Below are 12,406 nucleotides of genomic sequence, written 5' to 3'. Positions count from 1 at the left end.
AAAAACAGAACAAACCAAAAAAGGCTGTAGATTATCACCCCTATTGATTATATATTTTATTTTTCTTTTTTCACACTCTGGGTCTAAGTGTTTTTCAAGTCTTAAGAATACTTTTTTGGCAAACAGAAATAGCCTCCTTCAGAAAGGAAATAAAAACTACAAAACCTAAATTTTCTCAGGGCCCCTCATAGCCAGCTAATAAGTGTTGCATTAATTACATGTTTTTACTTCAGTTTCCCTACTCCTTATGTGCTCAGAGTCCTTTTTCTCCCTTTGCCCTTGGTGCTGGGTTCAGCCAGTGCAGTGTGTTCCTGCCTCTCAGGAGCAGCTCACTCCTGGGCAAGACCTGCCCAAGGACCCTGACATCTTCCAGCTCACTGGTACTCAGAGGTGGGCACCTCTGAGCTGCTGCAGCACCATCACAGCTAGCCCCTGAGCACTGACCAAAGTTAAATGAAGTTACTCAGGGTGGCATGACTACAGGCAGCATATGGAAGTTTATGTAGCCTCCAGGATGCTGTAGCTTTTCTTTCATTTAACTCCTGCAATATACAATACTAATTTAAAACATAGTTCTGTTTAAAAAGTGGTTGAGGTACCAGAATCTCTTACTATGATCAGAAACTCTCAGTAGTTACTGTTTCTTAAAACATTAGTCCCCATTTTATCACCAGATTTCTTTCCTGATTTTCCAGTTTTGAAAAAAAACCCAAATCTCTTATCTCTGTGTGTTGAGTTTCCCCTATTCAGGTTTCACAGTTCCAAGTGCAATTTCCTGCTTCTGTGCATTGCAACAGCTGTTCCTGATCTCATCTCTGTTTTTTTGATAACTCTCTTCCCCAGCTTACCTCTCAGCTGCTACAAACCTTCTGTATCCCATCAGGTCACATTCTTTTCTGTCTGCCTTCTGGTTTTACTAGAACTTCCTGCTGTTGTAGTCATTACTGACAACACTACCCTATAAACCAATAAACCCCCACTATACTGATGTTTTCTTTAACAAAGTGGATAATAGGGCTAAGGAAAAGTAAAAATAATTCAGGAGCACTGCTAAAAACATAAAAAAACCCCATGAAATTGTTTTAATGTACTTAAAAATTTATTAAAGCTACCTGAATTATTTATGTAAGGTTGCAAGTAATTTAGTCTTGGAAGCAGTCTTGAATTCTGCTAAAACCCCTTCAGATCAACAAATGTAGTACATATATAGGAACTCTGAAGAGGTGCTACAGCTCTCACTAAAATACAATATGTATTAATACATGGGACATCAAAAGATGCTCTTAGAGATTAAGTGTCTTGGCATGCTTAAAAAATAGACCTTAAAAAACGTTGAGGCAGTTCCTTCAGTGTTCTAAGTGAGAAAATGGAGTCCATGCATTATAGATAAGGCTGGGATGTTGCTCAGACACAGTGTGGCTTTGCCTTGCTGTTATTCCAGTGTCTTTGAAGGTGTTAGGGATGACAGGGGTCTGCACCTCACTGCAGAGTTTAACCTTAGTATTTGGTGGCTGTGGAAGTCAGAGCTGTCAATGAAAGCAGTATTGACATCATCTATATCTTTATAATCTATATCTGTATCTATATCTATCTGTCTGTCTGTGTTTGTCCCCTGCTCACAGAGGTCCTGCAGGGTCTGCTGGGGAAAGCATGCAAACCAAAGTGCAGGAATGTAGTGGTTCAAAATGGGTTTGTTGGTTGTTTTTTTGTTTTTTTTTTTTTCTCTGCTGGAAAATAATAAATTCCAGCATCTTGGAAAAAGGACAAAATACACAGCTGGGTAATGATGAAGCCTTGGTCTGCCTTTGATTGAGATAAATAGAACAAGTCACACCTGTCAGGGCTTATTGCTTAAGCTTGTTGTAGGGAGGTGACAGGTGTTTTGGTGGGGTTTTTTGTCCTGTTAAATGACTTTTCCCCCCTCTTTTTCTAATGAAAGAACAGATTTGTCATCTAAGAAGTGAATTCTATGGAAAATCTGCAGCTGTGGAATTACAGGGTATTGTTGCTGCATCATCTCTGACCATAAACAAAGGAAAGATTTAATTTTATTGCAGTTCTTTGAATGATGGCTTTGAACAGCAGTTACATTATTCATTGCGGAAGCTGCTTTTCTGTGATATAAAAAAAGAGAATGAAAGATTTCAGTATATCTTAAGGAAAAGCTCATTTAAATTTGTGGGAAGGCTGGGAGTGTGTATTGGATTCAATTGCAGGAGTTAAACCCTTGGCTTTGCAGTTAAGTTTAAATTTGAATCAAACTTTTTTTTTAATAATGTACACTGCATTTTGTCTTTTTATATCCCTTCTGAATTTGTGTATTAGAAGTATAAATAAAGAAAATTTAAAGGTCAACCTTTGCACAAATGCTTCAAGATACTTGAACAATCTGCATGGTAATATGTGATAAATACAAGAGTATTATTATCTTTTACAGATGTTTTAATGTAATTTGAAGTAATAAATTAGCTTATTGATTTATGTGCAATTCCCTGGGAAGTTGTACTCTGAAATAAAACAATAATTTTAGAGAGATGTCTCGTACATATTCTTTGTGCTAACCAAGCTATATGATTTCTAAATTAGCAAAATTTTTATTCAACCTTGAGAATACATGCTCTATTAAAATAATAATTATAGAAATAGACTTTATTCTTTCTAAGATATACTATTGCCTTGGAATACTTAGTAAAGATGGAGATGAAGTAACTGCTTTGAAAGTGTTTTTTGAAAATAACAATACTTTTTTTTCTACTCTCAGATTGCCACCTGACAGCTGTGCTGCAGTTTATTTCTGATCCATGAATTTTATATAAAATACTATTTTACTTGTAATGTTTGATGAGGTGGCTTTCCCCTCTTTTGTTTCTTGTCTTTTACCAGGTATTTAGGGCCAAGGCAGGAAGCCATTCAGCTGTGTTGGATCCCCAGTGCTGAGCTCAGAGCTACCAAACTGTTCATATCAAAACTATTTCATAAATTGAAATGAGTTTTGGTAGCAGAGATTTCTTAATCTCAAAGATTTCTTATGACCAACAGCTTCTATTTGTTTATTTATTCTAGTAAAAAAAAAAAAAAGAAAGTATTTTAAGAAGCCATCTGAATAAAAATTTCCAAGAATGTTTTTTTTTATTTGAAGAGCTAACTTCTGATGACAACCTGACTAGCATCCTTTTTCTGGCATCCTATGGAGGTGTTCCTTGTGATCACATAACAAAAAGCTCCTTTGTCTCACCTTCCTTCTTAAAGCTTTTGAAGCATTTTGATTCTAACACTGATGATTCCTTCTTTCCAACCAACATGCATAATCAGTGTACATCAGGCCAGGAAAAATGTTTTTTATAATGATATTAACAATCAGGAGTGTTTGTGAAAGAATTCTCTCTAGGCTGCTTCCTTCCTGCCCTTCCCATGTTCTCTAGTGTGTGAAATTAAATGCAGCTTCCAGAAAATATCTCGATAGATAAGTAACTATAAAGTATTCATAAATTATCTAAAAAGCAATGATAATTCCTGTAATAGCCTGAGGATTTATTTTTTAAGTAATGTAATTATTTCGTAAAGTATGTAATCTTGCAAAAGAGGGAATTTTCTATTATGGAGTTTGAAAAATGAAAAATTAATCATAAAGAGTTTTTTTAATATTTATAGAAAGAAACCTAATGATTCAACTTGCAAAGGGAAGTCCTAATAACTGAAATGAATTTTTAATTCTGTTTCAGCAATACATGTATGTATTATAATCTGATTTCTACTTACATAGAATTTTTAAAGGATTTTTCATTTGTAATGTAGTTTACATAATGTGCAGTTAATGTACGAATAAAATAAAAGATCTGTGATTTTTTCTCAATTATATAAATACATTTCTATGAGTTATGTTGGTCTTGAATTTGTACTTCATTAGCAAAAGTAGGTTTTCAGTGAACATCATGACCTTCATGTAGTGAATTGAGTCTTTCACATATTTGCTTATGTTTGCCAGTTCTTAGAAAATAACCCCTTTGTTGTATAGTAAGAAAAAACCAAATTTTCCTGTTAGTTGGGATAAAAAGCAGGTTTTGATCTGCTGCTTTGGGAGAGGGAAAAAGGGATTTCATTTTTTGCTGTCTGGCCTAAACATACCAGCATTAATGAAGAGCAATTGCTGTGCTAGACTGCACTCCTTTGCACAGCCTGTGCTGTCATGAAATCTATAATAGACTAAACATTTTAATCTCACCAACCTTAAACAAAATTAGCTTTGTTACAAGAACATATTTTGAAGATGTAACTTGATGAAGTGTTTTATGTGGGTGACTTGAGATACTAAAAATAGAAGAGTATATAATTCAAAGCAGGAGATTTTTAGTCAATCTTTTTGACATATTTTGAGTTTTAGTTACTAAAAATATTAAATGTCAATTTTGATAGACATTTAGATTTTATATATTATAAAATCTAATCATGATTAGATTTGAAGTGTCAATATAAAACAAGGGACTGTGGTAATCTTGCTGCAAAACTTGTCCTCATTCAATGCCTTCCTTGTGAGCTGAGCGCAAAAAGACAAAACATTCCACAAGGCTCAGCACACACCTCACTCTCCAGAAGTGTGGAACTGTGTGTCACAGACCCTGCTGGAACTCCCAGTGCTGTGTGCCTGCTTCTCAGTGTTACAGATGGATTTGTGCCTCATGCCCTGACTTAGGACACTTTGGGTTTTCTTTCCTATAATTTATATATTTTTCTTGCTACCACAGGTGCAAAAGTGAAGAATGATGCACTATTTTCTGCAGGTTTTGAAAGCTTTTAAACGATTGATAACATCTTTATATAGCTGCTTTTACTGCTTTTTCTAAGCAGCATGAAGATTTTATAGGTTTAATTCCTTTCTAAGATTTCTGTGGCCTTCAAGGTGAAAACAGGATTTGAAGAACTCTAACAGTAGTTTTAGTGCAGAAGTTTTGGGGTTTTTTTCATTACCTTTATTAAGGTTATCCATACCTTTTGTCTGCAGAACATACTACCTTAGTGTGTTGGTCCTTGGAAAGACAGAGCAAGAGGCAAGGTCTTTTTGAAATAAATTTGGCCTTTCTGATGCACAGTCTGTAAAAAAAGAGGATTCTGTACAAAACCACCATTTCTTAAGTTTGAAACTCCACTTGGGAATGTGATAGCACAGATAAAATGAGGGTCAAAATCACTGGAATTTAGACTCCTAGAATTCAGTGGCATTTCATGACAAAGGTTTTAAGACTTATTTATTTTCCCAAGGTTTCTCAATTTTAGCTCACGTTTCACCTTTGATATCAGAGACCATTTTGTATATGCTGGGTGTACTGTAATGGTTGACCTTTGCTCTTCAGCCTTCAGAAAGGCTTCCATAACTGATGTAGCTTAGTTTTCCCTCCTCTTTGCTCACATGAGCTTCTTCATTTGGGCTATGGCTCCAATCTTTTTTCCCTCATGAGGGTGGCAGGAGTGGAACACGACACTGTGACTTACCAGAAGCCTTGTCTGTAGCTCTGCTGATAAACCTGATACTTTTGGTCTTAGAGCTTTTCCTTAATGAGGAAAAAATACCTGGGCACCGCTTACTTAGAGAACTGATTATGAGTTCCAATAAATGAAAATCCTGTTATCCAAAATTGCAATGATTCTGCCAAAACAGCAAACCACTCAGAAGCTTCAGGAGGTACCTGTGATTATTTTGGGAAAATGACCACAATATTTTCTTTCCCTTTAGGTGGGAATATATGAATTAATTCTCCCAATTGCTGTTCCTCGGGCCACTTCCCCACCTCCAGCTCCTGCCGCGCCTCTGAAGCGCGGTGCCCCCGCGACTCTGCCACCCCCGGAGATCCCAGCTCTGCCCAGCTGCATAATCAGAGCTAATGGTGGGTGAACCAGGCCTTTAAACACTTGCTGGATACATAGATTTGGAGCGATATTTTTGCTTTGTAGAGAATGGATACTTAATTGGAATTTGTATTATTTGTTCGTTTCTTGGAAACTTGCAAAATTTTCAAGTTTTGATTTGTGTTTTTAAATATGCTTGAAGCTAAACTTTCTATACCTAATCATGATGTGGAGAAAATATTTTTTGTTTAGCCATTTGCCTTATATGAAAACAGTTTACCAAAACTCTTTTTTGTGTCTATCCATTTATTAGTATTTCTAGACTACATCATGCAAATCCCAGTGATTACAGCAGTTCCTCTGAAAAGTGTAGAAAAGTAGAATGTCAGTCATACTCTTTTGTAGAATTCTCCTGTCAAAACTAGGATCCCTATCTGTATTCTAAACTCCTTTAAATTGCCTCTGAATAGCTCTCATGCCATCTGGCTTGTCAGAGGTTGTTAATAGCCAAAGTTACAGGCCATTTGCCTGCAGCAAAGAAATTGATATCTTATGTTATTCTTGTCTGCTTATTTTAGAAATAATTTGTGATTCTCTTTAGTCTCCTGTCTTATTCTTACTGTCATGTAGATCTATAAGTTGTGAATATTTGAATACACTGGCTTTCCTAATCTCAGTTTTTAATTTATAACCAATTTTTATTTGAGATGGGAGTGATGTACAGAGTGTCTTCCTAGAATGATGTTTGTGTAATGTTTAAACCTCTTGGGAGAACTTAAGAAGGCTAATTAAATATGTAAAGTGGGGTAAAGGCAACTCAAATTTAGTAGGATTTGTCTGTATTTGATTTTTTTCCTTTGTTTTTTCTCTTAAGTCTTTTGAGATCTTTTAAAATATCAAAGAAATCTGAGAGACCTTCTTTATATATTGTCATGAAAGTAAATTCATATTCAATGTTTCTAAAATACATGCAATTGGAGAACATATAGAATAAAGGTGAATGTACATATGTCTATGAGATTATTAGGAAACACATCACTAAGTGAAAATATAAATCCAAGTCACAAATTAATACTGCAGCAGTGATTTAAGTGATGTGAAGAGAAATGAAAATATTTATTCTTTTTTCCCTTTCTTTGTGGAATAGATGTAATCACTAAATTTCATGGATAGTTGGCAGTCTTTTCCAAATTTTATTACAGATTTATATTTCTGCTATGTAGAATTTCTTCAAAGTACATATATTTGCCTACAACAAGTAGCATAATATAAAAGTATAATATAACTTTTGTAAAAGCATAATATAACTTTCAAGTCTAAGTAATAGTTGAAAAAAATGGAGTGTGGATTCTATTAAAATTTGAGTATTAAAATTAAATTCTTACTGGGAATCTTAATGGTCTGGGAGGAGGCAGAGAAGTCTAAATAAGTTTCTTGACCACTCAGTATTTCAGATAATCATATGGGTGCAGCAAACAGCCAGTTTATTTTTACTGTTAAAAGGAGAAATTGATGATTTGATTACATTCTGACATCTTAAAAATTAAGTCTGTTAATAAATAATTTCAGATTATCATGTAAAAGCTAAAAACTAAGTAAGATGCATCTTGAAAGTTCTAAGCCTTGATTTGGCAAATATGCCTAATTCTCACTGCTAGATGCTTTATGGCACATTAGTTTTCTGCTTTTATAATTTTTATTTTCCTGGGATAGTTGTGGTTGACTGGGATTCAGACTGCATGGAACAGTGTGGTAGGCACTTAAAGAAATATCTTATATTTTCTGTTTATACTCGGGGTTGTTCACCCCCAGAAAAGAATCACCCTGATCTTGGGATAGTCAGCCTTGTCTTTTCACTTCAGTGTAGTCCATGTGTTTTCAATCCAACCAGGAACCTGTTTTTTGATATTTTTTTTTATAAACAAAGTTTGTAAACTGTTTCAGCACTTGGGAAGGAAAGCAGGTCTATTGCTTGAATACCTATAGGAATTTTCCCTCCTAAAGTGTTTATGTATATGTAAGAAAGAACTGAAAGAGAAAAATCTCAAACAAACTGGGACAGAAGACTCAGCTGGAAAAGACACAAGTCTATCTAAGCCTGGTACAGAGGAGAAGTTTGTACTATCAGTGTTATGGCCTCGTGGGAGCTGAAATATATTTTAATAATCCAAGTCAGAGATTTTTTGGTTGGGTAGATAATCTCCTTTCCCGGACAGAGTTTCAGCTGTGCTGTGTTCTCCTGGTACAGGCAGTTTGTGAGAGAGCTGAGGACTTTGTAAGTGACACAGTTGTGTGTTGGTGGAAGGGTTCCAGCAGATCCCCTTCCTATTTTGAAACAGTATTACTTTGTAGAGTTTGTGTGCCTGTGATTTAGAGAAATGCAGATAATATTGTTGTTTTCATAATGTGATATATGGGATTAGGGAATTCTTTGGGTTTTTTGGGGGGAAAAGAGAATTGATCAACACTGGGAATGGAGCAGATGTGCAGGTTTTAATAAAAGGATCCTTTGTGCTGGCTAGGTTAATTTCCAGTGCTGTTTCCAAGAAGTAAGATGAGGCTGTGGGAACACATACCTCTGTTTTTCTAAACTCCCATTTTAAAATTCATGTGTTGTGATGATTTTTTGTTAAAGCTCTATGAAATTAGGAGAAATGCTGTTTTATATGAAATCTTCCAAGTCTTGTCTGATGATTACTATCAGAAATGTATGTGCATTCATTTGCAGAAGGAAGATCATGTGGCTCTTGTGCTATGAAGGAGAGAGAGGTGCTCTAACTCTGGTAGATATAAAATTTAAATAATTTAATGTGACTAAAGAGTCATATTAATTTAAATTACAGTAATCATGTATGTAGTATGGGAGCATCAAGAAGGGCAGAAACATTTTCCCTAAACATGTACAGAAACAATGATTTTATGAAGGCACTTTGGAAAATATTTGTCAAATGATGCTGTGTAAACGTTTTAAATTGTTTTTTTCTAATAGCACTTGAACCACTCTTGGAGTTCTCCTCAATGGAATTTAAATTTGAAGAACATTTGAGTAACATGCGTTCCACTACTGCTGATAGGAGTATGAATTCTCAGGTAATGACATTCTCACTGACATTTTGTTCAGTTTTTGGTTTCATGTTTGTCTTTTAATCACTATAATTTTTTTAATTAAAAAAAAAAAATACATACACGGCTGTCCCAGTGCCGTGTATGGTAGTGACTGTGCCAACTGACACTCTTCCAAAACATTCCTTGTCATGACTTATGGCTTAATAGGGGGAAATGGACACTAAATTTAAGATTTGCAACACAGATAACAGGTATGAATGCAAATAATATCATAACATAATTTATTGTCTTTAATACCTGAGGTATTTGGTTAGAAATTAGAAAAAAATAATTTTGGCAGTGATTTCAAGTGTTTTCAAGTGAAAACACTTGAAATTCTTTTTCAAATGCATTCAGGAATCAATGACAGTACAAAGTCAAGGCGTTTTCCTAGCTAGGCATGTTTCAAAAGCGGAGAGAGTAACTCTGAGATAAAGAAATTTAATTTTATTTTTTTGTTTCCACTGTCATCTTACTGAATTGAAATAATGGGTTTTGAAAATCTATTCTGAACTTCTTCCATTTTCAGCATCTCTACTTGTAAGTCTAGACATGAGCCATGTGTTTAGTGCTTACTGTGCTTTATTTTTATCAGGAATAAGCCCTGGTGCTGTTTGTCTGAGCAGTCCCACTGTGATGCTTTGATCTATTTACCTCACTTAAATGAGTTTTTTCCATTCTGGAAAGAAAGTATTCTCTTTGTGGATGTGGTGAGTGACTGGAAAGCATCTAGTCTGTGCTGATAGGCATGCTCACCTTTGCACCCCACAGATATAATAAACTGAGTTCTTCCTGCTTTCCCTCTGGTGTGTTTGCACAAAGAATGCTTAGGAAAAAGCAATGTGAAAAGTATCACAGTGTTTGCTTCTTTCCCTCTTTCCACATCACTCCTTTTCTGACAATATTTACAGAACCTTGTCCTGAAGTGTGTCTCAACTGAGGATTTATTATGGAAATTTAATTTTGATGATGCAGACAAAAATATAAAAGATGATATTTTCAGATTTAGTTTGAAGCATGGACATCTTCATCACAGAGATGAAGTCAGTATTGCTGTGTCCTTCTGGCCTCGTAAGTAATTCTATGAATTCTTCTCTAGATTGGCCATTTGCATAGGGATGTTTAAATAAGATTTTATGATGAATCAATACTAATGCTTCTTCTGATCAACTAATTTTTTTTTTTTGGTTCTGAGAAAATCAGACAGCTGCAGACCTAACAGAAAGTGTAGAATCACTGTCTTTGAAATTGCATTATTTGAAAAGTCTGCTTTGCACATAGAAAGCATCAGGTTTTTCACACATAAAGCATCAAGATCTGGGATAGGTGTATCATTTTCAATGCTGCTACTTCAGGTGCATTTAGGTTGGCTGACTTAGGTAGTAAAGCTTTCTAAGGTACTTGGAATACTGTTAAACTTTAAATAGCCATAATTTAGATAAGAATAGAAATTTCCTGCTTCAGTAAGATTTAAATTCTTTCTGTGGTAATTTTTGGAGTAGACTGGTCAGGCAACCAGTCCATAAGTAAAAATATGAAAAATAGATTTCTAACAAAACTTGTAAGAATAAGGGAAGATGATAATCAACCACATAACTCCAGAAAAGAAATATAAGAATAGGAAAATTAAGATTCTACTTTTCCCAACCAAGTGTTTAGAGTAGACAGTGATATACAAGATTCACAGGGTGTAACACTGTACTTGAGCTATTAAATCCCACCAGCAAATGCAGCTGATGCCCACAGAACCCCATCCTGTTGACAGTTTCAGTGCATTACTTTTGGGGCTGCTGCATTGTCAAGGGGAAGAAAAGTTGTTGTGTCAGTTGGTTCTGACGCTGAGTCAGCAAGTGAGCATCCCTGTCCTAAAGAAAGATGTTGCTGTTATTCTTCATCATAGCACTGAAATCTCTAACCTCAATTAAGCACTGGAAGCAATTTAATATAAATAAAGAAAAATAGCTCTTGCCATGACTTTATGATAAATTGAGAGAACTGCATTAAGTATGGATCTGTAAATGTGAATATGCAAGAGCAGTGTTTAATTGCACATGTTGCTTGGAGTTTCTTGTTGAAGGCTGTGAAGCAGAGAACAGCATAAAAATAAAAGCCAATACTTTGAATTATTGGATAAATTGTATGTGTAAATGCAGATGTGTATATATACATAAATATGACTGATAAATTACTGTAATTTGAAGTTATCTGTATTTTTTGCTGTGTTCCCATATCTTTTGTTTACAGAAAATCATAAATAACTGTAAAGATCAATTACCCTTAATTCTATGCTCCAAGTATTTTCCCATGATTTATATCCTATTTATGCTGTACCTTCAGTGCATATAATTACTCTCTCTTCTAAGAGAGCATTAGATACATCAAAACCCACACAGGAGACCTAGTTAATGAACATGGGCTGCTAATCACTTTCATAGGCTGGTGCTGTAAAGTTGTAGTATGTGGGGGGGTGAACAAACTGTAAAATGAACTTTGTTCATAGGGTAATTTATTTAAATGTGCTGCAGCAGTTATGATAGAGTACAAAATGCTATAATAAACTGCAATGTTTAATTAAATGAAAGAGGTTTTGTTGGTAGTAAAATCATGCTACCTGTTAAAAAAGCATTCTAAAACCAGAGATTTTCAAGAATTGAGGACATATTAATATGATCCTCTTCTGCTGTTTTATAGTATAATGCATTAACAATCTAAAAAAAAATCACTTTATCTAATTTCAATATGACAAAAATTTTTCACTTTATCTAATTTTGATATGACATAACTTTGATATGACAAAACTCCAGCAAAGGAAGTTACATGGAAGTTGTGCTCTTGGGTTCCCTTACTGGGAGTTCAGAGGTGCTGGAAGATGTGATGATTGTGTACTGGGCACAAATGACAACTTTGATACTTTGATTGTGTGGTCTTTTGTTTTTTAATTTTTTTCCTGCAACAGCAAGATATTAAATAGCTGTTATCTTTGACAAATTCTGTGAAGAAACTGTTATTTTACTTTTGATTTTTTTCTTTTTCTATTTTTTTGTAGGCTACCTGTAAGTTCTAGCTGTCTGTGGCTTTTCTGCTTTGAAGTCTGTATTTCACTATAAGCAAATTGTTCAGTGGTACCTATTAATGCTGAAGGGATATAAATTAAATAAAACTTGAATTATCATAAGGTCCAGGGCAATTAAACTAAAAATATGCTTTTGGGGGACAAATGTAGGAACTGCATAACCATGTAATACAAATGTAGGAACTGCATAACCATATAATGCAAACTTAAGAGGGTGAGTAGAGCTGAGGGTGTTTCTCCTTTCTTCTCATAAACTCTGAAAATATATTATAGAGTTAATATATATGGAGAAGAGGAAATGTTTTCCATTTAATTCTACAGATTTTGTTAGCCCTTGGCAGATTTAGATTGACAACTTTTTAAGTACCATCAAATATCCCTAAGGAA

The 12,406-nt window shown here is 34.7% G+C and overlaps 1 protein-coding gene across 1 annotated transcript in view; it reads left to right on the top strand.

Moving 5' to 3' along the window:
- The window catches only part of CFAP47 (cilia and flagella associated protein 47), a 261,353-nt gene that overhangs the window by 27,851 nt on the left and 221,096 nt on the right, over positions 1 to 12,406 (top strand). Inside the window, 3 exon segments of the mRNA XM_050976722.1 lie at positions 5,729 to 5,879; positions 8,831 to 8,931; positions 9,858 to 10,017. Of these exon segments, the coding sequence (XP_050832679.1) occupies positions 5,729 to 5,879; positions 8,831 to 8,931; positions 9,858 to 10,017 (412 nt within the window).

The sequence above is a fragment of the Serinus canaria genome, chromosome 1, assembly GCF_022539315.1.
Source record: "Serinus canaria isolate serCan28SL12 chromosome 1, serCan2020, whole genome shotgun sequence".
NCBI lineage: Eukaryota > Metazoa > Chordata > Aves > Passeriformes > Fringillidae > Serinus > Serinus canaria.
This window is presented reverse-complemented; position numbering and strand designations above follow the sequence as displayed.